The sequence below is a fragment of the Opisthocomus hoazin genome, chromosome 11 (assembly GCF_030867145.1).
Source record: "Opisthocomus hoazin isolate bOpiHoa1 chromosome 11, bOpiHoa1.hap1, whole genome shotgun sequence".
In the NCBI taxonomy this organism is placed as follows: Eukaryota; Metazoa; Chordata; class Aves; order Opisthocomiformes; family Opisthocomidae; genus Opisthocomus; species Opisthocomus hoazin.
The window spans coordinates 2,646,159-2,673,312 of NC_134424.1; the positions used below are offsets into that span (position 1 = coordinate 2,646,159).

Here is a 27,154-nt window from a genome sequence, read left to right on the forward strand (position 1 = left end):
TCGCCATTTTAGCTGACAGCTCTCAACCATTCTCTTTTAGCAGCGCTAAAAGCCAGTCTTCATCTGGTTTTTGTGTGGAAAAAACCCCATGATTTTTACTAAAAGCTCAGCCCTCAAAGGGAGGGAACCCGCACTGCAGGCCTGAGGCCGGGCACCGCGCTGGCACGAAGCCATGGGGGCACCTCCCGCACCCCCAGCCCCCCCGGCGGTCTCCTCAGGGGCCGGCCCGGCAGCAGCGCCGCTTCTGAGGCCGTTACACGCGGAGCCCGGGCCGCACCGGGCCCCCAGGGACCCCGGACCCTCCGGGCCAGCCGCAGCGCTGTCCCTCCCCGGGGGACGCGACCGCCCTCGCCTCAGCAACAGCCCCGAAGCCCTTCCCGGGGCCCGCGGTGTGAAGCGAACCGGGGCGGGGCGGCGCGAAGCCCCCATACCCCCCCCCCGGGAGGCTCCGCCAGAGGCCGCGGCTCCCCGGCTCCTCCTCCCGCCGCGCCGCCGGCTTCCCAGGCTCCTCTCCGGGTAAACAGCGATGGCCGCCGAAGAAGGAGGCGGCGAGCCCCGTAACAACATGGGGAACCACCTCCAGCTGGTGCCCGGTAATGGCCGGCGCGGGGCGGGGAAGGGAGCGATCGCGGGGGGAAGGAGGCGGCGGCGCGAGCTGTGGGGCCGCGGGGAGCGGGGCCTGCCCGCCGCCGGCCCTGAGGGGCTGCGGGAGGCTGCGGGGAGCTCTGGGGAGCGCGGGCGGCGGTGCGGAGCGGCCCTGAGGGGAAGGGGGAGGCGGTGCGAGCGTTGGCGGAGGGAGCCGCGGCCGCGGTCGGGCGCAGCCGGGTGAGGGAGCGGAGCCGCTCGGCCCGGGGCTGCCCAGGCGCGGGGCCAAGCGCTCTGGGAAGCTTCCACCAAAAGGCGGGCAAAGGCAGGCGCTCTGCTCCGCCAGCGTGGGCTTCCCTGAAGCCAAACAAAGCCTGAGGAGAACGTCGGTTGTTGGAGGAAGCCTCCGCGCCCGTGAAATGCTCTCTGGTGCCATTAATCAGCAGGGAAGCGCCGGACTGCAGGGCAGCGTTGGGTTCCTCTGCGGCGTTGGTGCTGGAGTTGGTGGGACAACGCAGCTTCTCCATCCACGCACGCCGGCGTGAGGCCTGGCCTGGGGACCTGATAACGTGCCTTGGTCTGGTGGAGCGTGTGGTGCCTCTGGAGAGTGGACGATTTGGCAAGCAGCTCGTGGCAGGCTGGAAAAAAACACCTTATTTCAGACTAAGAGTGCAAAGGAGAGCTTGGCAGTGCATCCTGCCAGTAACCAGCGTCATTTCCCATAGCAGGAAACTCGATGAGCATTTTATGCCTGTATATTTAAAATAATAGTGAAAATATTTCCTGAATATTTCCAGAAATACACCCTTAGTGTTTCCTACCCTGTAAGTGAGGTTGGCATTTCCCCATTGCTGCGCAGAGGTGTGGAGGGGAGGTCTGGGAGCCTTGGTGGGTCGGGATGAGCAGCCGGGAGCGCCTGACCTGCCATGAAGGAAGCCTGAGCCCTGTTGTGCCGGGTGCTCCGGCGCTTGCCTCTCCCTTGGTGCTGCGCAGTGGAGGGCTCACTAATCTTGAAATAAAAAGAAACAACAAAAGATATATATACATACAGGTAAGGGTGTCAAAGATGCGGTTTCTTTTGCCTTCCACCTCCTGTTCCTACAGCGTGGTCGAGGAGGAGAGAGAAGCCGGTGGTGTTCTTTCGCCATTCGCATGGTGCTGCTGCAGTGAAATGAGTCATCGTTCCTAGCGTGCGTGCGCTTTTGGCAAGAGCGAGCAAAAGTTTGCAGGGCACGGTTCTTTCTAATCAACTGCGATTAATTCCTTTTGTGTTCAGGGAAACAAGTCAAACAGCCTCTCTCTAAAAGGCTATTAAAACTCCTAATGATTGATGCGACTTGATGAGAGTGCATGCAAACCAGAATATAACTTTCTATGGTCATCTTCCTTCCCCTACCCTGCTGTGCTGCCCCAGCACCAAGCAAAAAATGTCTTCATCTTTCTCTTCACCAAGCTAGGCAAAATGCTGGCTGTTTTATAGGTCTTAAACATTTTGTAGTCGGTTAGGGTTCCTAAATGAATATGGAAGAGAAATTTCGTGTAGAAATTGAGTATTTTTTACAGTAATGAGGGAGATGATGTCTTACTGCTTTAAATTCTGTGGTTATGCAAAACACCAAAGACATTCTGCAACTTCTGGATCATTTCTTGTTGAGAGAAATACAAGATAGGACAGAGCCATAACATCAGCGTGTTGTGCTGTGCCTCCTACAGAGAAGTGTCTGTACACTATGCAATATTTAAAAGAAAAAATAACAGTGAGGCGAAGCAAAGAGATAATTAACTAAATATTTTGTAAAGAACACATTGAACAATTGTGTCTGAAGGCCGAAGAGGGAAAGAAAAAGTTCTCCAAAACCAGCTTACAATGTCATTTTCATTGTTCTCTCGTCCACCCACTCTCAGAAATAGCAAGATCTCAGTGAAAGAGGGTGGTGGTGCTCTGTTTCTGAAGGAAGGCTCCTTCCTTCTGCAGCATCTTTTGTAAGAATTTTTTTTTTTTCTGTTCGCCTGCAGCACCTTTCAGATAAGATAATCACCTTTTAAATTTTCAGTTCTGGATTATTTCTTAAGAAGAGACTAATTGCCGAGGCAGGCAACTAGATGCACTGTTGTAAAGACATTTTTCTGCCTATCTTGTAATGTAATAGCTTTCAAGATCTAAATGATGTTTTTCAGCACTGTTGAGATTATCCATTACCCAGCAGCTATTGGTGTAAGAATCCTGCAGATGCAGTTTGCAAAGTTTATGGTAACATCTATTTTAGGTATAGCATGGCATATGAATACTGTTTGTATTGAAAGAAATGGGATCAAGTCATACAGTTACGAATGTGTGCTGCTGACGTTGCGTTTGTTCTGGGTGAGTATTTGCAGGCGTGCATTGTATGGTACTGTGCAGAAAATCAGAGGAACCAGAATTTTAGAGATAGGTATGTTTTTTTTTATTATCTTCACTATGGTTTTTTATTTATTTTTAAAAATCTGTACAGATTTTTATACACGTACATGCACTATTTCTGTTGCCGAAATAAAACATACTGGTAATTTAACTGTCCTCTTGCCTGAAAGTAATTTTAAGATTGACACCTGGAACTGAGAAATGGGAAGAAAGTAGTAATTTTTAAATACTATTTTGTACCTGAAATCCTTTGCAGAGCCATATTACTTGCTTCCTTAGTAGTTGCCTTCGCTGTGTTTGCGCGTGTGCTGGGGTTTGTGTGTGTGTGTTTGGTATACACACAGGAGAACTTGACAGCAGTGAAATTATCTGAAATACCAGCAACAGTCTGCACGAATATAGAGCTTCGGATTACTTTTAACTCACTTGCTTTATGTGTGCAGTTACATTGTTCCGGCTTGTACTAGTTTAAATGCTGTATTCAGCATCCTACAAGAAATTAAGTTACCTGGCATCTTGGTCTACAGCAGAAGACATTTAGAATTGGGATAAGGAAATACTACTGTAGCAGATTTCTGAGCTGACAGATTTTGGTTATTATTTTCTTCCAAGGAAAGTTGTTCCTTAGCTTGTCAAAAATAAATTACCAGCTTTTGACCCTTTCTGTAGAGCTGTGATTTTGCTGTAACAGCAAGAAAATTATTTTTCACAAATTTACCAATATGAAAGTTGCTTGCCTGTGAAAGCCTGTAGCCTGGGAATATTCAGTGCATTTCTGTGATTCGGTGATTTTTCTTAGTATTTTAGACTTTGCTTATTGACTTCTACACAATATTCTGTATGTGCTTATTAGCAGAGAGCGAAGAAGAGGATGACAATGAAATGGAAGTTGAAGATCAAGATAGTAAAGAAGCTGAAAAGCCAAACGTCATTAACTTTGATACCAGTTTGCCAACATCACATGTGGTATGTTCTTCGTGTATCACCCACTCAATATCTCTTGAAGAGGTTTTGATTGTTTTTGTGTAATTCTATTGTAATATCCTTAGGCCAAAGACCTAATTTTATTTTATCCTTGTAAATCACCAATCCCCTTTAGACTACTGTCATTTCCTTGCTTGCTGTTTTCAGTACTTAGGTTCTGATATGGAAGAGTTTCATGGAAGAACGGTGCATGATGATGACAGCTGTCAGGTGATTCCAGTGTTGCCGCACGTGATGGTGATGTTGATTCCTGGACAGACGTTACCCCTTCAGCTTTTCCACCCTCAAGAGGTTAGCATGGTGCGGAATTTAATTCAGAAAGACAGAACGTTTGCTGTTCTTGCATACAGGTAAAATACACGAGTGGGTTTACTGATGGTATGCAGCATGTGTCTTTAGCACAATTTCTTTGGATACTAAATGAAAAGCAGATGATTGCATCGGTACTGTGGTGAATAATATAGGTTGTGGTTTGAAGTTTTTTGACAAAAATTGTCTTCCAATGCGTAATGAAAAGCTTTTCATGTTGTATTGGGTAGGTGCATGACGGTATCACGTGTTTGTGTAGAGAAACAGTAAGCGTTGATCTGCTTTCCTTGTTCGAGCATCCTTTTGATTTCAGTAACTGTTTGAATCTGGCTCCATCTTGCTTAAAGAATAAGCTTGGATCTGAAATGTAAAAATCAGATTCTTTTGTTGAGAACTGTGTTGTTGTAAAGGTGTCTTTTCTTGTTTTGGGTATAAATTAACAAGCAAAGACAAATATTTCACGATAGAGTTGAGAGACAGGAGGTGACAGAAAAGTGAAAAAGATAAAGGCTAATGAGTGCTAAAAGAAGTTGGGAATGTTCTTCCCTTTTCCCCCAATTTACTATGGTTTAATTATGTAGGAGGTGGGAACAGTTACTTTTATAAAGTCAGTCTAAAGTATTTTGGTACTTTCAGTATCTACATTTCAAATGCAGATACACTGGTGATCCCATTGTTCCCAGAATTTCACCTCTAAACCCTAAAATAAAACCAAGTCAACTGGCAAAAACCCCTAACCAAACAAAACATTAGAAGTTGCTTGTAAAATGGAAAAATAATGAATGCGTTAGTTGAAGGTATATTACCAAATACACTATTTTGATAAGACTAATCATGTACAGTTAGTGCAGGTAGACTAACGTGTGAGATTTGAATGAACAATGCCGTTTGGAGGGTAGGTAACCTTTCTAATTCTGTTACTTTTAGTAACGTACGTGAAAGGGAAGCACGTTTTGGAACAACAGCAGAAATATATGCCTACAGAGAAGAGCAGGAATATGGAATTGAAACTGTCAAAGTGAAAGCAATAGGAAGACAGAGGTTCAAGGTGCTTGAAATAAGAACCCAGTCAGATGGGTAAGAAAATTATGTATTTAATTTTACATACTGCAAATCTTCACCAAAACTTTTATATTTTACTGCAGGTGCATCTGTCCTTTCGGTCACACAATTGACTAATTAGTATAAATACTAATTGAGTGTGTAATCAATATCTTCTCTGGTTATTAAGGACTTCTGACATTTCCTGTTCTAAAACCTATGTTTAGTTATTAGTAGCTTTGCAATAAAATTCTCTAAAGACTATCTACCTGTAGTTTGATTTGATGTGTGTGAGAAAACATCTGTCAGAATGACTTTGTTTCTGAAAATTGTGTCAGGAAAAAGATGTTGATTTGCCTGGATTAGAAGTTCTAAAGCATTATTTCAAAATCGCTCATGTCCCTGTTTCAAACCAGGTGTGAAATGAGAGGGTACGATAGCAAGTGTGTGCCTTCTGTTATCTTGTGGAAAGCCTCCCTGATAGCGACCAGATTCCCTTCCTTTGAAAAATTGTAGCTTTCATTTTCTGAAAGGAGGTGCTTCTAGAGATGATCTGGATTGGATGTGTTCCACTTTGTAACTTTATGTGCAGTTGCAGCTCTGACTGCTGCAGGCAAGGGTCTGACACTACAGCTAATTACAAAACAGAACAAGCATATTGTTCTTTGAGTGATCTTTAACTGCTGAGCCTCAACAGCATGCAGAAGGATTCAGCTGCGTGATTTGGATATGGAGGGGACAGTGGCTGTGCCCAGAGGGGTGGTGGTTCTCATGAGAAGCTGCCCATGAAAGGCGAGGACCGTAGTGTGGTAATAATAATGGGGAAACAAGTCACTTCTTTTGTTCATTTTTCTTTGTAAAACAGAAAAGCACACTGAAATTTCTGGAGAAGTATTTGAATATGAAGAGAAATTCTTGATTTTTGCTAACTACAAGCAGATGATCATTTTCAGTTACTCAAATACTAAATCTGGTTTATTTGAATCGTTGTCACAGTTTAGTACATCCTTACCTTCAGCAAGTCTTACTTCTTCCTTCCTTCGCTGATGGAAATGTGCTACTTCTGTTACTGGTTGACAGTTCTTTTCATGTGCTTGTCTAGCACACTCAAATCAGCCTCGACAGGATTATTCTCTTCTGTATTCTAGTCCTGTTCTTTTCCGTATTTGAACATGATACATATGATATTTACAGGCTCCTCTTCTAGCCAGTTTTATCATATTATGTAATTAATGCCTTTGTCCGTTTATAAAAGTGATCGAGACCCATAACATTTAGGTAAGAGTCTGCTGAGTCTTCTGTCATTTTCAAGTTTGTTCTTGACATCATGCTCTGCACCGTGTGTTGCATCGTGAGCCTCTGCCAGCGGCACTGTCCAGAGAGACACGCTCCAGACATTGATTCTGTGGGCACTTGACAATTGTTAGCACAGTTGCTAGAGGTTTTTGCAATCTTTTCTGCAAGGCGTATAACATCTTACTCCAAATCTGTAAATCTGAATGAAGCTAATCGCCTGTATTCTGCTATCACTCAGTATAGTGGCATTGCTTTAGAAAGAGGCCTATGAACAGTCTGAGCTCAGCATTTTCATATTCTTTTATGACCTGCAGCCGAAGAAGTTAAGAATACGTGTGCTACTTGCTATTTCTTACTATCTAACATTTGGTTACAAATAGTATTCCAAATTTTACAGCTTAGAAAAACCATTGCTTGAACACAAGATGGCAGTGCTTGGACAACTACAGTAACAACGGCATTGTTACTGAGAATTCAGGATCCAGAAGCAGTAAAGATGTACGCTGATTTTTTTTGTTGTTGTGCTGTTAAAGCATTTTGTTATGACGATTTTATATTTACTGACTAGCAGAGATCACTTTCACACAGCGCGTTCACAAGTTTCATTCATAAATAGGAATTTTTAAATGTATTAAATAAAGGAGGTGAGATTGATTTTTCTCGTCATAGCAAGCTCTAGATTAGTTTGAATGACTTGAACTATACAGAGTTCCTTTACTTTCAAATACTGCACGTTTTGTGGGTTTGGGGAGTGATTAGTGAACTTGAACCTCTCCATATTGGCAGTGCACGTTGGAGACATGAGCCTGTTTTCCTCAGTTCGTCCCGAGGAAATGATCCGCTCCGCAGGCTGTGAGACGCTCTGCAGACTCCTGTGCCAATGTGCTAACTCCTTCCATGAATGAGCCCGGTAGCATGGTGCTTGGCTGCCACTTTTGTCTGTACATCAGAGAGACAGAAGGCAGCAGTCAGACACAAGAAGAATGTAGTGTTCCAGAATTCCTATTTTTCATAACAAAAGAAACAAGCGTTACTAGTCTAAAATCCTTTGTGACAGAGAGAATAGTATTGAGCTTCTTAGCAAGAAAAAAAATATCTGTAGTTCTTGGTGTTTCTGATTACTAAGTGCTTATGGCAAAACATCATTTTAGAATTTATAGTAAGTTAACAGAGTTCAGTATTGTCCCTGTAAGTAGAATTGGAAATTTGTAGTGACATGCATCTTGATATTTCAGGATTTCTGATGCATAATACTGTTAAAATGTAAAGTCCTTCCTGCTAGACAGTGTTCTTAGTAGCCACATAACTGTCGCTGAACTCTTTGTGGAATAGGTGACCTGGGTGATGCTAGGATATTAAGATGATCAGAGTCTGTATCCGGTTTCTGATGATTTTGAACTCTAGCTAAGCACGTAAGCTTTTGTGGTTTGAAGATAGCAAACTGTGTTTCAGCTAAACTACTTTCTGAGGGTTTGATATGCAATAGCTGACTATTACTTCATACTAAAAGTAACTTGAGGAGATAGAAATCTAAAAATACAGTGCTGAGATGGTAGAATATTCTGCTGTGTTGCCACTGCCAGTCTGTCTGTAATTGTGTCCACCACAATCCCAACAGATACCTAGTGCTCTAAAATATGAAGACAGCCTGGTATATCCCATGGAGCAGGTAGCTGCTATGAGAAGGGGGGAAAAAACAGCAAAGAAACTTTTGCTGAAGAAGTTAAAGCAGTGATCTTTGTAGAGTTCTGTATGCCAGTGCAGAAAATATTTGGACGACAGCTAATTCTGGTTTCAGAAGTGAAAGGAGAAATAGAGATTGCGTCTGTCTTCACTTTAGGTACACCAAAGTCCAGTCAGCAGAGTGGTTTTAATAATCTAGCCAAGGGCATGAGATAATCTGCGTTCTAGAACAGTATGTGTTTGGTTTGCTGCGAATGTGCCATATGTTGCCTAAGGTAATTTGATTTACGTTAGTACAACTTTAAAAATCTGATGCAATGGATTGCTGCTTAAATTCTGTGGTCCTGTGTGGTTATTAATCTATTACACAAGCATATGTTTTTATAAGCAGCAAAATCCATTTTTTTAAAAACTCTTGTATATGTGTGCATACATCATCTTTTTTTCTTTTCTTTTATCAGAATCCAGCAGGCTAAAGTACAAATCCTTCCTGAGCGAGTGCTGCCTTCAACAATGTCAGCAGTACAGCTGCAGTCTCTCAGCCGATGCCATATATTTCCTTCTTCGAAACCTACCGCGTGGCAGGACCAAGCTCTACATCAGTGGTGGCAGAAATATCAAAAGGTGAGAAGCTAGCTGTGGTAGTGTTTTTCTTTAAATTTTTGATGGCCTTTTGCAGTCCGTATAAAATTCCATCTGCTCATCTTTAGAGGATGAGGCACAACTGGGATGCTAGATGCCAACCTGCTGCTTTTGTCGCATATTGTTTATCAGCCGTCAACAGTGGGGAAATACACGTTTTGTATTACAAGTTCTCTTTGGTTTTAATTACAGTGTTATTAGATTAATATTATTACATATTCATGTAATACTACAATTATTATTTTTTTACATAATCAAACACCTCGGAGAGTGCTGGTTGGTAAAGCTTGTGTTGGTAGAAAAAGCAGTAAGTTTATAGGATTTAGTTTGTAGACAGGTCAAAGAAGCGTCTTAATTTTTACTGACATTGCTTTGCCTGTAAGGATACTGGCAGTCAGTGTTGACAGTGCCAATGCTCTTGCTTTGTACTGGTGTTAATGGCTTGGTTTTGAAAGTGAGGAGCCTTTTGTAACTCTTACTGTGACTGTTTGGGGTAGAAAAGGTTTTTAAAGAGCAGAGGTGGTTTAGAGGTGACTCCCAGATTTGAGTGATGAAATAGAAGACCTACAATGTCTTAGTTGTTTGGAATCACAATTCGATTTGCTGATTTTGCTTTAAAACCTGCAGTTAAAGGATTAACTTCTGTACCTACAGTTTCTTGTTTACAGAAAATGCGGATCTGTATTAAAATCACAGACTCAGGATTTTTAACTGAAGTCAATTATTCCCACCACTGTTGGCTAACAACTAAGCCGTACTTTATACTTTTGGGAGTGCTTCATTTTGCACTTTCATCTTGTAAATTTTTATATAACATGTATCTGAAGTTCTTGCTGACTTTTGTGCTTAGTCATTAGCTTTGATCTTCGTCACATCAGGGTATTTCTATACAATCCATTTATCTGGCCAATTGTACATACATTCTAACTCTTGTTTTTTGATTTATTAGTATTTGTTCAACAGATTTACTTTCTGGGATCGTTAGTATGTAATCCCCCCCTTTTTTTCCCTTTTTTTTTAAAACTGAATTTAGAAACTTTCTTAGATTTAATATGGTACTAAAATTGACAAGATAGGAGAGGGTCATGGAAATCTCCAATTTTTGTCGTGCACTCTACATATATTGACATAGTAGTTATTACTGGAAGATGGTAGTTTTACACGCAATGTGACTGAATTAATACTTCCATGGTCTTACCAATTTTATTTCCTAGAGCTTTTTTAATAAGTATGCAGCCTTTACACTTCTTTAGAGAGCTTCCAGAATTTTATTTACTTGATTCTGATTTAAAGGGGGGGGGGGTGGAAAGAAGCAGAGAAGAAATAATCGTTGTCAAGGTGTTGGTATTGTCATTAGGGAATTAGGTTCTACTTTCCCATTTTTGCTTCACTGGCACAAATTCTGTCTTTGCTTGTTTACGCTGTTTTTGCAGCACTGCAGCTGTTGCAGTACTTCGAGTCAGGAGGGAATTCACACTGAGATGGTAGGGCAGAATTTTCACGAGTCCTAAGTGGCTGATGCCAGGCCTAAACTACAAGCTTGCATTGCTCAGGAGAATAATAAGGCGTGATTTGTGCTATAGACAGGTGTGCTGTTTAAAAGGTGCTAAAAGATGCATTTATACAAGTGAATGTGCACTTTTACCAGTATACAGCGCTTTCCTTTAGGAGTCTGAAATAAAACGTACTGTCAAAAGGATAATTTTGCTGGAATAAATTATGTTTCCAATAATAAGCACCATGCTAGCGTACTGTACTAGCGTAGTTATACCGGCAGAAGCCTTTGGAGTGTAAACCTAGCTCCTCCTCAGGCACAGTGCAGGCTTTTCAGAGACCAGCTGTCATTAAGAGTGCACAAATGTGCACATTAAGGTTAATGGGACAAGACTTAGCACTGAGGTCTGTAGGAGGGGATGTGGTGAAACAGGGCACCCTGACACTTTTGAAAAAAATAAAATTGTGCACTATTTATGTTATTTAATGCACTGTTTCGGTCAGTGGCATATAAAATTTAAGATACCTTGAGGTCTTCTGTATCGGTAGAGATCTTTGGAATGACCTCCAGTTCGTATAGAATCCTAGTGACTCTCCTCATTGTCAGATGCAGTTTGGATTTGTTTTTTTCTTCAACGGTTGTGAACTCTACCCCCAAAAATTCCCAACCAACCAACAAAAATACCCATGAATAACAAAGAGCTATTGATTCTCATAGTTCTTGAGCAAGTTCATCTGTGAGTTAACAAGCCTGGAAACACTGTGCTTGGAGGGGGGGAGCGGAAATCCCTTTCCAAGACTGATTCTATGGGATGGCAGCTGAAATGCAGTGCACCCGCTGTCAGAAGGACTCGTTTTGTGGACTGAGATGCAGAGCCGGAGTAGGGGTGTTGTCCTGCTGACCTCCGTCACTCTGTTGGTGTCAGTAGAACTGTGACTGTTGCCAATATGAGAGGCTGTGCCTCTGTATGTTGACTAATATAATGAGAAACACAAGAAAATGGAAGATGCGTTTTAAGAACGGTTTCTGCTCCATGCAAGAGCTGACCCTGTGTCAGCTGTTCCAGAAAATACACTCGCTAATTAAAACAGTAACTTGACTTCTGGTGTTCCTGAATTCTTTCTTCAAAGTACCGTTTAACTGCTGTGGATTTTGCTCTCTATTGCCTGATTTTTCTCATTTGTAAAATAAGGATAGTTGCTCTCAAAGGGAAAATTAAAATTTAATTTGTAAGTATTTACAGTACAATTTGAGATCTTCTTTTGAAAAGCAATGTGGTTATGTAGTATAGTGCTTTTTAGTTTTGTTATTAACCTAGACCTATAAATTTAAGTGTTCTGAAGTCACTGTAGAGAATTGGTTAACTAAGCAAATAACCTCACACTGCTGAAAGTTTGGCGGTTAAGGAATGCAGTTGTAATGTCGGGATTTTTGTCTGCAGGATACGCATGAGCTACACACAAGCTGAAGATATTTTAGAAGTGGTGTTGCTGGCCACTTGTATTTTGTTTCTCCAAGTTTGCTTTGTATTGTATAGATATTTTCATACACAGTTCAAGTAAACGTGTTAGTCATGTTCACAGTGACGTATGATACAGTTGCATGGGCTACTCCTATTAGTAAAATTTTTATTTTGAAAGAGTACCCCTCAAGAAAAAATAGTTACGAGACCTTCAGGGAATTTTTTTTCCTGTTGTTGTTTTCCTTCTCCACATTTGTTTCTTACTCAGTACTCCATTTGGGTCTCAGTTTTTCTTCATAGGATGTTGTTAAATGGATATTGTACAATATTTTTTTTATTATCTTTGGGTGGTTATAATACAGCTGTTTAATAGCTTTTCTGTAGGCTGGCACAAGCACTGATGTTCAGTAAGCATTTCTGAAAATGTGATTTCCGTTAAAAATAGATAGCACAGTGAGAGTGGCTGGCAGTATGCAATTCAACATCAAGACTGCCCAAGTTTTCATAATCAGTAATTGTTCTGCTGTGAGAAAGCATCCTCTGGAACTCTTAGCTTGTGTGTTGGTATTTTTAGTTATGCTTTTAAAGAGATTAATTTTCCATTTAAAACATATCATCATACGTCCTTTGAATTTATATATGTCAGCTTAAAATACCTGATATGGCCATTAATCTTCTTACTTAATTTTATTTACTAATGCATTTGACTAAATTGGTAAGAGTAGTTTAATCATCTCTCATAGTGGCTTGCTGTGGTTGCTGGAGTAGCAATAATTGGTGGAGACTAAGGAACAGATGCAGTGTCTAAGAGTACTTAAATTTTTTGAACTGTCTACATTTCAGAAAGATGCACTTTTGAAAGACCTAATTTCTTATTACTAAACATTAGAAATGCTTTCAATGCTGAGACAGGTTTTCTGAGAAAATCCATATGTTGTCTGTCTTGTACAGATGTCTCAGCTCTCAATGCATTTGAGAAGTGGTTTGCAAGTGTCACATTGAAGTACTGGTTCTGATAGTGATAGTTTTTTGTATCTTTAAATAATCGGGTATCTCTCCTCTGTTTTATTTGAACTGTCCCTAAAATCTGCTAATATTAAAGAATAAATATTTATGGTTTTGGTTTTAGAGGAAGTTCCACTGTGCAAGTTTGACATCTTGGCCTCCCTGGCTCTACTCTCTATATGATGCTGTAAGTTCACCACATCTTTTACCAGATAATCTACAATTAGTTTTGTGTGTTTCAATATTGATTTTTTGGGTGATGTAAAGGCTTTAATTTTGTTGGCTCATACGTTACCCTTTGAAGAAGGGTACAGTTTCAATTTACTGTTACAAGCGCAGGGAGGGCTGCCCCTCCGCACAGTTCTTCCCTCGTGCCGGAGCATGTGTCTGGGGTGGATAACAGAGGTTCAGGTTCCTCTGGGGTCATCTCAGAGCAAAAACTCCGTCCTCTGTCCCACACCCTCCAAGTGAATGTCCTAACCCCCAGGATGCTGGATAATCTCAGGCGGGTCTGTCCTGCTGGAGTTGGTTTACTCTTTTAAAAGTACATACTTTTTTTATATACGCAGGTATATATGTAAATTAGTACATAAAGTAATTGGTGTAAGAGAGGCAGAAGTAGGGGCGAGGCCAGCCCTCACCCCGCTTGCACAATTCTAGAATTTGAACGGTTGTTTCCTTATCTCGGATGAGACTTATAACCGCCTTGGGCTGTTGGTTCATTTTGGCCCACTTCCCATCCCTGTTTTGCTGTTAGTTTAAAATATGTAGGTACAAAACAAGTCTGTAATTACTGTAAGTCTTAAAAGCTAATGTCCACTTAGGGAAAATAGCTTACTCTACATTTTGCTTCCTTTTTTTTTTTCCTAAGAAAACAGAAATACCTATGTATTTAAATTAGGCTTTTCTTCTAACAAAAGGAAACCTTGATGGAAAGAGTCAAGAGGCAGCTACATGAATGGGATGAAAATCTTAAAGATGAATCTCTTCCAACAAACCCAATAGGTATGATGTTATTGAGCTTATGAACTCAACTTTGGTTTTGGGATGCTTTTTTAAGTTCCTAAATAAATAAGGATTAGGTAATTACTTTTTGTTGGTAGTCCATCCCTCACTTGAAGTTTCCAGTGAATTTTGATGGTTGATTTTGACAAAAGGATGATAGAGCTTTTAAAGACATGAACATCCTCTGTCCATCCTTATTTCCAAATAGAACTCTGTTGTGCTCCTTGGCGGGAGGAATGTGGTGTTTTTGGTAAGAAAGTAAGAGTCGATAACATACTAGATTTTTTTGAATTATTATTACATAACTGTAAGTGTTAGTATGTGTCACCTCTTTGATCTTAATTCTTACTACCTCTTACCTGACATGAGGGAAAATAGCACCAGTAACCTAGTAACAAAAATTTGGGATCGGATGTTTTGATGTAGCAGGCATTGGGGTTATGCCCCAGTGAACAGATCTCATCTGTAGTAAGATGGAAATCTCAGTTGAAGCCTTACTAAGAGGAAAAACGTTCTTCCCTGTGTAGATTCTCAAATGTGTAAGAAGGGGGGAAATTCAAACTGCAGCCTTCAATTAAAGTCAGTTAAGCACCAAATGCAGGTCTGGCCTCAACAGTTTTGATGTACATGGAATTCCATTTCTGATTTGCCTAAAGCAGTGGTTGGAAGTACTTCCCGTCTGCTTTGCCCAGAGCGCAGCATAGAGCGCCGTACATGGAAAGCATATGAAATAATCTGAAAACAAACAAACAAAAAAATCAAGTATTTTTTGGCACTTCTTTTCTCATGATTCACAGCACACTGATATTTTGCTACCTTCAGTTTTCAGCTTTTGACTTCTTTTACAGGCTGTGAGGAATGGGATGATTTCCACCTTAGCAAGGTTTTTGTTGGCTAAATTAAAGAATGACTGTAGTAAAGTCCACTACCTTTTCTGTTTGTGCCTTTTAATACCTGATTGAAGTTGCTGCCTGAGAATGTACTATCATATTAAAACTTTTTTTTTTTTAAATAAAACCAAAGTCTGCCTTCTTGGCTTAAAATTTTTGCATCTAGTTTTGGTCTGCGTTCAAATGTGGAAAGAAAGCTCCAAAACCTCTAGAAGGGAGTGTATATAGAATATGTCTTTTTCCTTCTTATGATAAAACAGTAAATAATACTTGCTTAGTACTAGCGTGAGTAATGTAACTCGGCTGTGGTTTATGAAGGAGGTGAGAGTTTGGGGTTTTTTTTCTTGAATTTTTCCTTCTCTTATAAAAGCATGTCTTTTTGGCAAAAAAAGGAGGAAGTGGAAGCACAACAATAACCATCGGTGGTTGGAAAGCTCAGTAATGCACTGTCAAAGTAGAAGTGTGTATCAGACCGTGTTCTCCCGGGGTGTGTTCAGGTTTCAGAATACGTTATCTTACCAGCATTGTTCAGTCTCCATCAGTGGTGATCTTCAAGTGTGGGTTAGATAAATACCTCGGAAGAGGTTTTACATGTACATGGTCCGGCCTTAGGGCAGAAGGGTGTACTGAGATGACCTCTAAAAGTCTGTTATAAACCGAAGGTTTAGCACTCTCTCTGTAAGTGAGTAGAAGTTGTGGGTTTTATTTTTCTCTAAAGCTCTAACGGGACTGGTACTTTGTCATTTCTAGATTTTTCTTACAGAGTTGCTGCTTGCCTGCCAATTGATGATGCGCTGCGTATACAGCTGCTTAAAATAGGTAGTGCCGTTCAGCGACTCCGGTGTGAGTTAGATATCATGAACAAAGTGAGTATTTTTTTCTTTACTTGTCATTAATTGTTCTCACAAAAAATAAATAGAAGTGACTGTTACAGTTTGTAACAAAAATGTATGAAATTTCCAAATAATACTTCTAGAGAGTGAATTTGGGTGGGTTTTTTATTTCTTCCTTCCCTTCTAAAAGCTTGCTCAAGAAAGAAAATGCTCTCCCTCAATACTGAACTTTGATTGGCAGTAAGCAAAAAACATAGAATAATATTTGCTGTTGTTAGAAATCATATTTCAACACCTCACAGTACTTTTTTAGCCAAGAGATGGTGCTAGAAGTCTAGTGTTGCTCATGAACATCTTATGAACATCATAACCCCATACTGACAGTATAATACACTGCAATCAAGTAGCATTGTGCCATGGAAACTCGTGGATTTTGTAACAAAAGATAAATCTTTGTAGTATTGAGCGACTAAGTATAAATCTAAGTATTGGACGGAAAGGATTTTTGCAAAAGACGTGTTGACTTGTTAGGCAGTACCTTGTTAAGGTATTTGAAGACTTACCTGCCCTTCTTCCCATTGCTATGGCCGTGTAATGCTCTAAACGTAGGACATTAAAGTTTTATTTATACGCAGTACATTTCTTTTTAATACTATATACTTAGTTGCTTTATCAGTTATAATATTACTTACAGTAGATATTATTAGTAAGTATCAGTCAACCTTGTATTGAATCTGTTATAGGAGTAGCATTTGCAACAACATCTCCAACAGCAGTTCAGATTGCTGTTCTCTTCCCAAAGAGAAAACATGGAAATACAAGTTTTAACTATAAACTTGTTGATGTGTTTGATAGTGGTAGCTGGCATATTTACTATTCGGCTCTTGAATGGAGAGACGAATTAATAGTTTATTAACACATTCATCTCGCAAAGAATAGCTACCTACATCCTGCTCGACCCTCGCCTTGATGGTTGTAAGCTTGCTGGGGGTACCAACGTAGTGTCTCGAACATTAGTGTAGCATAACCCCAGTCACTGTTGTGTTTGTCTCCTGGATACAGAGCAGTGGAAATCTTGCCTGTTTGCCTAAAAAGTACTGCCCATTTCTGGGGAACAGAGAACCAGAGTATCATTTTAATACTGTTCCTCTTCCCGAAGTTCATGCACCAAAAATCCGCAAGGGAATATACAGAGAAAAGAAGTCAGAAAACATCTCTTCCAGATTGAGACAAAAATGGACAGGATTTTGCGTGAGAGTCTGTAATCAAATTAAACTTAATTTGTCTTTCCAGAGTCAGAAACTCTGAAAATATTCTGATATTCAGGTTTTACTAAGAACTATTCATGTTCAGTGCGTTGTATATTTTCTCTAAATCCCAAAGAGACGATAGGACTTAAGTTACCCTCATAAAATACAAGGTAAAGTTGTTTTTTAGCCTACAGCAAAAAGCTGTTTTCTTCACCAACATGTGACGTTTTCTTCTGTAAATGTGTTTAACTGTTCTATATTAGTGCGAGAACGGTAAGTGCGTTTTGGTTTTTCTGCCATTTTTAGCAGCATTTATTTTTGTCAAAGGCACTCTTTGAGCCAGGGTTCTTTAATGAGAAGGGGTGCTCTGGCAGCATAGCATATATTTTGGTTTATTTGAGAAGGATAAGACTTCACACATGTTATTGCTCAGAATGTATTTTACAGTAATATAGCTGATTGCAGGGCCTGATCCAGTTTCTTTTGTCTTTGATACCAGTGAATTTTATTGTAATTCTAATAGCTTTTCCTGTTATGACAGTTAACTGTTGCTGTGCTTATTTTTAAAGGAATGTGCATCACTCAGTGTAACACTTCTGCGAGTTCTGCTTGAGAGTAGTAATTAGATAGGTTTGGAAATGGAGGGATGTAATGAAGTAGCTGTCTAAACTGCATTCTGAGAGGGATACATGAGCATTAGATAATAATCTGTGAGTAGAGTGATTTAAAAGAGGGAGCAGTAGTAGGCGTTAAAGGTCCCTGACAGGAGAGAAAGGCCAAGTGAGCTTTAGGAAGGGAAGCAAAGAGGACTGGTGTATGATGAATAGTATCTGTGTAGTACAGCAACTTTCCTCCCTCGGTCTCCAAGATCAGTAGGCAGTGTGGTGAAAGTGGGGGGCAGAACCAGTGTCACCTGCAAGAAAGGAGTTGGAGGAGGTTGAAATGCGGCAAGAAGCCTAGAGCATCTGAATACAGGAAAGGAGAGAGTAAAGGCTGACGTAAGCCTGTGTAGTATCACACGAGTGAAGTGCAGGAGTCAGAGCTCAGGCAGACTGAGAAGCACAAGCCATGATTTACTCCAGGTTTTAAAAGGAAATGTGCTCCCACAGGGACTTGTCAAAGTGAAGGTCCTAGACACAGCATTTTGTTCCAAAATATAGTGGATCCTTTTTTTTGGTAATTTCATATGCATTACCCTTAAAAAGAGGTGGAAGTAATGCACCTCCTGAAATTTAATAGTGGTGTTTTACTGAGCCGATTTAAATGCTTATTTTCTGGGCAATGTCAGTGATGAATTGTTGCATTCTACTTTCTAGAAATTGTAGGAGATGGGTTAATCTGTTACAGCCTTTGAGAGAAAGATCAATACATCTTGCATATTTTTATTCAGGAAATTAAAACCACAGATGTACAGTATTCTCAGATTTTAGAGAAACTCAATGGTTGCTTTTGTACTCATCTAACTTTTCTGTGTTATACCTTAGAAGAGCAAAGGCATTTTTTCAGAATTAGCTTTTAAAGACCTTAGAAGTTTGACTTACTTGTTATCTTTGTGTCGTCAGATGCTCTTCTGTGTGTGGATTATTTTTTTTGAGGGGGGGAATACATAAAAAATGTTTTGTCTTTTAGATAACAATTAATGTTTACCAGAAATAAGTAAAATGCACACAGAAATTTTTGTCCTTTGATAGAAACAGAGAATGTAAGTGACTGCTGCCCAGATAAACCAAAAAATTGATACTAAGTCTGTTCTGGGGGAAGAGGACAGACATTTTTATGATTTGCCACTGTGGTGACAAGTGTCTGGAAATGAACAAAATTACCTTCTTTGTTTTTTCTTTTCAAGTGTACATCTCTTTGTTGTAAGCAATGCCAAGACACAGAAATAACTACCAAGAATGAAATATTCAGGTGAGTTTATTGCTCTTAACCTTGGGAGGTTCTTGATCAGAAACGTTGGCACGGCAAAACATTAAGCTAAGTTATGTCTTACAACTATTGTGTTTTCCACAGCTGCAATAAAATTTAAATAAATATTTACAAGGGATTTTCATCATAAAACAGGACAGGTTACTTGAGCTTTTTTAATAAAAAGTTGGTGAATGCAAACTTCTTCATGTACGTTGTAACGGAAGTTAGTGTGAAAGGCCGTGTTAGGTCACCTAGTCCAGCACCTTGCCACTGAAGAATTACACACTCTGCGGTGAGTTTTGAAACATAAATTTGTTACATATGAAATTTGGTATCTCGTGAACTTTATTCAGAAATAATAGGACAAAAAATTCTTTCACGACACTTCATCCCGACTTCTGTATGTCAACAGCACATTAAAGTGCACTAATTGAGTGGTATAGATAGGCTCCCAGGATGATGTCATGTAAGGAAATTGCCTATTATGTCATTAAGCATTGTCATACCTTTTTTATTCTAAGAGAATAGGGTTTAATCCTAACAACTGCACTAGGCAGTATGTTCCCACTGTGTATTTGACCTATACGGTATCTTCCATGTTCAACAATAAGACCACTGTACATTTTCCAAATAATTGCTGGCAGTCTTGTCACTATTCTGATCTTGCATAACTAATATCTGTCCAACACCTGTGATAATGCTAAGATTACAAGATGTCTTGGTTTAACAAAACAAGACTCCTCACAATTTTCTTGTATCAGTGTGGTGAGAAGCTGATGTGGTAGTTAAAAGCCAATTCTTATCTTCTAATCAAATGATGGATTCCAGAAACCACAGTTCCTGCTGTGTCAATATGATGTACTTTAACAGAAGAATGATGGGAAGTTCGTATAATGAGTGAACATTTTTGCTTGCTTTTAAAGTTAGATTTAAGAATAGCAATATAGATGTTGTTTGTATTGGAGGCAGCAATGAGGAGTCTATCGTGCTTTTTTTATACTGAGCTGTAGGTTTTTGAGGGAAAGATTAATAATTGCCTTAAATGAGGTAGTTTCCATAGCATGCTGTCAGCTGTCTTCTGAGTAACTTGTCCCTTTTAACAAACAGCTGGGAAAGGTTCGTCTGAACACAAGAATATTTTAATCCTTACTCCTGATAATATATTTTTTAAATACCTTTTCTGAAGTAGGGACTTAAGTAGGTAACATGAATAATTTATGTCAGTGAGGAATGCATTGGAGTTATAACACTGGACGCGTAAATTTCTGAAATGATAGAAAATTTGACCAATGATATTTTACATTAGTATCTATTTTCTTTCATTCTTTAATAATATAATTAAAGGTGGGGGGAGGGTTTCAGCCTAAAGTGATTCGTTTTGCTGTAGAAAATAGTTGTAAGGATGGTTGGCAGTTTTTCCTCTGTTTATGTTTGACAGTGTTTGTTTTTTTGTTTCTTCCTTGAACTCTGACAAAATCGTTAATTGTCTGTTGTAGTTTATCCTTGTGTGGACCCATGGCAGCATACGTGAATCCTCACGGGTACATCCATGAAACCCTTACTGTATATAAAGCCTGCAACCTGAATCTCAGTGGACGACCGTCGACAGAGCACAGCTGGTTTCCGGGGTAATAACAGTTATAAGAAATTTTACTAGTAAACGATAGAAATTTGGTTCTAAGTGTATTCCTGTGACGGTGGCATAGTGAAAATACAATATTTTAAACATATGTCATGATTTTGCTCGTATGAAAATTAGGAAAGTAAATTTAGACTTTTTCAAAATACAGAATAAAATGGAAAATTCAGATAGAATGTTTTCAGAGTTTCTCTTTAATGTTTTAAAAATGTGGAAGTCTTAAGATTTTAAAACTTAGTCTAGCATCTGAGAGGTACAAACAGGACACTAATTGTCTGGGAGTTTCTTTGTGTATAGTTTTGCATAAGCCACAACTAATACCATAATTGCTGTTTCCATGCAGCTTCCTTTGATCATAAAGCAAATGAAGTGTAAATGGAAAACAGAATATACAGATGTGGTTATTCTACTGAGATACGTTTTTTTAAATATAAAAACTGGATAAATGTTAACATTAATTTAAAAATTACTAACATTGTACTGATTACCTTTGATTTTTTTTTAATTAATCTTGCTCTCTAAAACAGTACCAAAATTTAACTGTCAAGATGTGAAAGTCTGCCTAATAATGAAGGGTCTTGCATCAAAATGTCACCCGCGTCTCGTAGCTTATATTCATTTTTTTGTGGCTAAACAAGCATGCTTCAGGCACTCATTCAAAATTGTGATTTTTTGACTCTTAAAAATAGCTGAAATGTCAAATTATGTTTGAATGTTAGTTTCACAAAAATATTCTTTAAATATACTTTCACTAAATCATTTTTCTGTGTGGTGCTTTCTGTACCGTAGTGTCAGATATCATTCTTCGTTCTCTTTGGCTGTTGTGTTCTTTTCGAAAGCAGCGTAAAATAGTAGGTTTGCTGTATTTGTAGCCAGTCCAAGGTTATTGACTAATGCATGTACGCATTACTCTTCCATTTTCTCATCTTGGTCGTGGGATTTTTTCTTCTGGATTATCATGTAGGGCTGAGTAATGACTTGGAGAGTGTATGGCATCTGTCACAAGCTGTGCATGCTTTAAGATTCCCTGAAGAAAACTTCTGGCTTACAATACCTGGAGTTAATTTTTCTCATCTTTATGTGTTTTCTCAGCTCTCTTGTACTGTGAGGGTTTTGAAATATTCATGTTCTGCCTTTTAAGACTGTTAAAGAAAAGCTCCGTTGCTCAGGAAAGTGCAATTTCTTATTAATCTAGGAGCAGTGCAAAAATCACTTGTATTTCTGTTAAGTGACTTACTCTGAGAACCGTTTTCTGATTGTTCTTTCAGGCACACAGCATTTCATCGTACTTTTGAAATGCTGTGCCAATAAAAAGCTGTAGCTGCTTTCACTACCTGAAGGCTGATTTTTTTTTTTTTTTTTTTTTTTTTAACATATGCAGGGTTTTTAGTTGGGAGCTGTGCTCTTTCTTTGAAAATCTCGCTGGAGACTAGTATTCCCTTCTTATCTAATAAGTGAGCTGTGTAAAATATCTTTCCCTTAGATGTTAGGACTGACCTTTTGTTTTGTGTTTGGTAGGTATGCCTGGACTATAGCCCAGTGCAGAATCTGTGGGAACCATATGGGATGGAAGTTCACAGCCACCAAAAAGGATATGTCACCTCAGAAATTCTGGGGACTGACACGGTCTGCTCTGCTGCCTCGGATTCCGGAAGCAGAGGAGGACTCGGGCCACGACAGATCGCCGTTACTCTGTCTGTAATCCAGTAACCTGCTTTGGAGATGAACAGGCAGTAGTCCGTCTCTTAAATGCATCTGCTCAGTTCTGCTTCTGATGCTTACTTAAAAAAAACCCAAGAACCCACACCCCAAAAAACCACCAAACAAGCAGGCTCACTACATTTGGGTTTGGTGTGCAGCCACCTTACTGTTGTTTCAGGCGCACTGAGAACTGAAGGTTGAATCTTTGAAATGGCAGCTGAGGAGAGGAGGTGGCGGGAGACACCAGGAGATCGATCTGATCCGTCTGGACAGACTTGAGACTGAACTTTGTCCTTCCTTGTATAACTCCAGAAAATATTTCCTGCTATCAGCTTGCAGTGAAGGAAGGTGGAGGGAACTAAAATTACAAATAAATGGAGTATAATTTATGCAATATATGTATGATGGTAAGATACCAGTTACTTGCTGCGGAGTATTCTCCATAATATACAAAATGTTTTTGCTGAGAATCCCTGTTTCTGACTGTGGAATACTTCACATTTTACACTCCTGCTCTTTCTCAGATATTTGCTGAATAAGAGTACAAGACCGAAGCATCTCTTGGGGCTGACGCTGTGTTGGTAATGTCAGCGGCAGTGCTGGAACTGGCAGAAGCACGAGCTGCCTGCAGCTCGGATGGCTGCGCCACGGGACGCCCTTCGGAAGGAACCCGTGTGAAGTGTTCGGTCCTTGCAGACTGGATGATCTGTTTAGTCCATTTGGCTTTAGAAGTCTTAAATTTTAAACTATTGATAGAAAATGTACAGGTCAGTCCCACAACGTAAGCTACATTATCGTTTACTGTTGAATGTGCATATATTTACCTCTCACAATTATTTCTGTGATGATTAGTTTACCAGCATATGTGTCCAGGGTTCTGTGAAGATTCAAAAATACATAACTATGGAGATTTTTCAGTAGTATGTATTTTGGCAAGTGGGAGGCAACATCTCTGTAATTTTTTTTTTCTTTTACACGTTCCTATCATAGAGTAAAATTACACATTATCACCCTACTTTACAAAGAGCAAAAGTTTCTAAATGAAACAGAAACAAAAGGCAGTGCTTTTTTTTCCTTGTCTGAAGTGCTGTCTGTGCTACAGAAGTGGGGTGCCAAAATGCGGCAGCTTTTGCCACTCATTTATTTGTTTTTTTTCCCTTCAGAATGCACTTTGGTGATGGAAACTTAAGATCCTTCAGTAAGTTTGTGTACATACAGACTTGGTTTTTTTCCTGAAGCTTTATCATTCACTCTTTATTTCTTCACAGTAAATCTTTGGGAACTCGCATTGTTAAATATAACGACACAAAAACTGCTGAAGATTTAAGACCTCAGCCTTGACTCACTCGTTCTCGGTCACGCGGCTCCATCCCACGGATGCAGCAGGGACAGACCGCTCCCGCGAAAGGCCGGGTCCGACCTCGCGGCAAGGCGAGGAGCCGGGTAAATGGCAGCGTGGTACCAGCCCCAGCGCGGCTGAGAGGCTACGCAGACGGGAAGGGGTGCTGCGAGGCCGTTGGGCTGGTTTGTTGTGCTAGGTGTGTCGAAACTAATGATGGTGTAACTCAGGTTTAGTTCTCTGAAGCCTTCTACCTCTGTGCTTCTGTGATCACTCTTGTTCTCTCCACAGACATCTTTAATACCGTGTCTAATTTTGTGTGCCGTGCTATGACTTGCCAGTGGACTGTGAAAAGCAATACTTCTTTGAATATAATTCTGAACAAATAGAGGGTGAATGATGGCTCATTTTCTTCAAGAAAACATTCTGTATTTTGATTATGTTTCTATAATAAGCTTTCAAAAGGCTGAAATGGTAAGCACTGGTGTGAGAGTGAGACTGTGAAACCTCTGTACTTGGATAACCACTGACGTCATGCTTGGCTTTCCCCTCCGCCCTGCACGTGCACGCACGCAGCCGTGTGCACACCACGCATGTGTGTGCACAGACACACACGTGGCTGACCTGTAGGCTTGGTTTATTTTTTTCCCCTCAGAGATACCTGGTATCTCTTGTTCCCGTTACCCTCAGTAGGGCTGGTGGGTGGCAAGAAGCTTGAAGTGCTTTCAGGTACCTTCTGCTGCCGTTGGATTTAATTATTTACTGAGGGTATGGTGAGTGAGGTTTTCAGTTTTTCTCAGCTATCACTGAACTTCATAAGGTCTTGGGGTTTTTGGCCGAGTTTTTGGATTGCCTCAACTAAAAATGGCATTATGTTGGCAATGTTTGAATAAAAAATAGGCATATTTTTGGTATTGTGTATATAAATACAGTCAAATGTAAACTAATATAATCAAGTGAGGTCAGTTGGGAGTAAATTTAGCATTAATTTAATTTTATTATTGGTGATGCTGTTCCATCTGCCTAACCGTCTGTGTGATGTTTGCCATTTCAAAGTCCGTGATGCTTGCCAAGTTGAAAACAAGTGTGGTTCGGGTTGCTGTGAAGATGATGACTCCTGCCATGGTGCAGCCGGCCGTTGTAGTGCTGCGCGTGTGCGAGCGCTCGGAATGTACAGCATGTGGCTGACGGGGTGGGTCTGTACATTGGTTAGCATTTTCTGTGCTGCTTTTCTCTTTTTTGGAGAGAAAACTACTACATTGGGATTGTGGGAGGTTATTCCTGACAAATGTGGACATCGTGTGCTTTCAAGAGCTAAATACAAAGGAAATCGCATTTTCCGAGAAATTCCTGTATTTACTGTGTTCATTGGCTGGCACGTAGCTTCCTGCAGTAATTAATCCGATTGCCAGAAGGGATCGTTTGTCCCTTCTCTCCCGCCACAGTCTCCATCCTTGTGACGCGAGAGCTGGGAGCTGGGCAGCGGCAGGGCTGGGGTCCTGGCTGCGTCGGGTCTGGCGTGGAGGGACAGGGCAGGGCCTGCCCTGCGCAGCAGCAGCTCTGGGCTGGGCTGCATCGCGCCGTAGCATCGCGCCTTTCCAAGCCGTCGCTGCAATAGCAGAAAGACGTCGTACAATCGGAGCCTGCGACAGTGCAAGTTCTCATATAGTTTAGTTTCGATGAATAGGTAGAATCGCATAGGACACTTGCACCCGTGTTCACATTCTCTACCGTTTGTTTTTTAATAATCCTTTTTTTGGATCTGCTGCAGTTCATTTTGTTCCTCTCATTGTTTTCTCACCTTTGTTTAATTGCTTTGTAAAAGCTGTGGAAAGGGTTGCACGTTCTCCGCTCTAACTCTTCCTTCTGTCTGTCTTTTGAGACAACTTTTCAGAAAAATCTTGTTGCTTGCAAACATTTGCAAAGAATAAAATTAGATTTGTTTCAAAACTGATCTCTTTTTGCTGATTGTTGGGATGGGAAGAAAGAAAATGTTTGGGTTTATGTTGTGTTTATAACTAGTCAACTTTAAAAAGTAATAGGTAAGCTGAAAGCGTTTCAGCTTCAAAGAAAGCTTGAAGGTACAGTTTTAGCTTAACTCACAGTGCCAAAATCGAATTTGCTGTTAGAAGGCTTGAATTCTGTGTATGAGATGGGCTTCATCCTGCTTTGGGGCTCAAACCTCAATGGACAACTTCATTTTTCCTCTGTGACTGTTGAGAATGCCCTGCTTGCTGCCGCGGGGCTGGGGCCGTGTGGTCGGCTGTGTCTTGCGGAGGGTGGTCGCAGCGTGGTCTCCCAGCCGAGTCCCAGGAGGGGGTGATGGTGGTGCCTGTCTGTCCCACCATGGCAGTTATGCAGACCAGCACGGGACTCCACCTGCCAACTGTGAAGCCATTCTTAGCTAAACCATTTAATTTTGAGTAAACTCACTGTTTTTCTTGTTTTTCCAGTATTTTCTGACGTCGTGTCTTCCGAGAGCTTAGGATCACTGTGCGATGATGCGTCATCCCCCCCCTGCAAGCACTTGGATAGCGTGAATTTGGGATGGTTGCCGCTCCACTGGGGAAGTCCTGCAGGTTTTTCTAAGCATTATTTAAATACCACGAGGACTTTGTGAGAGCAGCACAGCGCTTGCGATGGGCAGCGCGGCGTCGCAGCTCCGCAGAGCCGCAGGCTGTGGGACGCTGCAGAGCAGGACAGCTTCCCAGCCTCCCGTTTCTTTCCGTGTAGCCGTGGCGAGAGGTACATTGCCTAAAGGAGGCCATAGGAGGGGTAGTTTAGGCGATACGCAGGTGGTGGAGCATGCTGAATCGCATTTCAGACTCTTAAAACGTGGTAAGACAATAGCTCTTTAAAGTATTTATCTAAAATGTCAAAGCTTTAAATCCTTGTCCTCTTGCACAGCCAGATGACGAGGGACACTTTAGTGTCTCCACCACTAACGCTCTGCCAAAGTAACATTATCTTTACTGTCCCGCTGGAACTGGAAGCGGCTTTGTAAGGGAGGAGAAGGCATTATACTACAGTCACGCTCCGTGGTGTTCTGTAGGATTTGTTGATTTATTGAAGCTTATAAGAATGGTGGCCCACCTGAACAAAAGCCCTGGTAGAGTGCTGGGTACCTGAAGGCATTGTCCCTGGCTGTGTTGAGTCCACAGAGGAATCGTAAAGGCTCTGAAACACGGGTGGGTTTTATGACTTCCCTAATCCAAGCACTCTCCTAGAGAATGGGAGTCTGAGTTCCAGAGTAAGGAGGGCAAACTTCATCTGTGTCTGCGCATGGTGGCCCCTGTCTCCATACGGACACAGGTTGTGTTTGAGGCTCTGTATATATTTTTCCCCACCCACCAACACCCCCGGTTCCTTGTGTAGAGGAGCAGAAGGGTGGTCTTGCCATCAAAAACTACTTGAGCTCCCGAGAGTCCCCTCGAAGTTAATGAGTCATTTATGGCCGTACCATGTGGGGAAGTAAAATAAGGATAATGATGCTGCTTTTACTGGTGTTGCTGGCAATGTTTCTGGCTGTGACCCTGCTCTGCTGTGGGACCACGGTGCAGCCCCAGCCACCTCGGTGTGGGGTGACAGTGCCGGGCTCCAGGCCGCCTGGACACCCCCAGGGCAGCAGAAGTACTTCCTATGGGAGCAGGGAAACTGAGGCACAGAAAAACAGAACAGTTTTG

General features: G+C 40.9%; 1 protein-coding gene across 4 annotated transcripts; it reads left to right on the forward strand.

The window, feature by feature from the left end:
* The first annotated feature begins 462 nt into the window (after window positions 1-462).
* On the forward strand, window positions 463-25,421 carry CRBN (cereblon). Of its 4 annotated transcripts, none has more exons than XR_012765233.1 (12): window positions 463-593; window positions 3,840-3,952; window positions 4,118-4,320; window positions 5,207-5,356; window positions 8,761-8,923; window positions 13,028-13,090; window positions 13,824-13,908; window positions 15,549-15,664; window positions 18,728-18,792; window positions 20,289-20,420; window positions 21,950-22,899; window positions 23,401-25,421. XR_012765233.1 is itself a non-coding variant. In XM_075432609.1 (11 exons), the coding sequence occupies exons 1-11, from the start codon at window positions 527-529 to the stop codon at window positions 22,131-22,133; spliced, it is 1,341 nt and encodes a 446-aa protein (XP_075288724.1). In that variant the 5' UTR covers window positions 463-526; the 3' UTR covers window positions 22,134-25,421. The 4 variants fall into 4 exon arrangements, 2 of the variants coding, with proteins under 2 accessions (XP_075288724.1, XP_075288726.1); XR_012765234.1 differs by having other exon boundaries at window positions 21,950-22,539; window positions 22,657-25,421; XM_075432609.1 differs by having other exon boundaries at window positions 21,950-25,421.
* The last annotated feature ends 1,733 nt before the right edge of the window (window positions 25,422-27,154 follow it).

Coding starts and splice junctions, on each gene's coding strand:
- CRBN (XM_075432609.1), top strand. CDS start 527: ATGGCCGCCGAAGAAGGAGGCGGCGAGCCCCGTAACAACATGGGGAAC. Junction 13,909..15,548: donor TCTTCCAACAAACCCAATAG/GTATGATGTTAT, acceptor TGTCATTTCTAG/ATTTTTCTTACAGAGTTGCT. Junction 15,665..18,727: donor AGTTAGATATCATGAACAAA/GTGAGTATTTTT, acceptor TTTCTTTTCAAG/TGTACATCTCTTTGTTGTAA.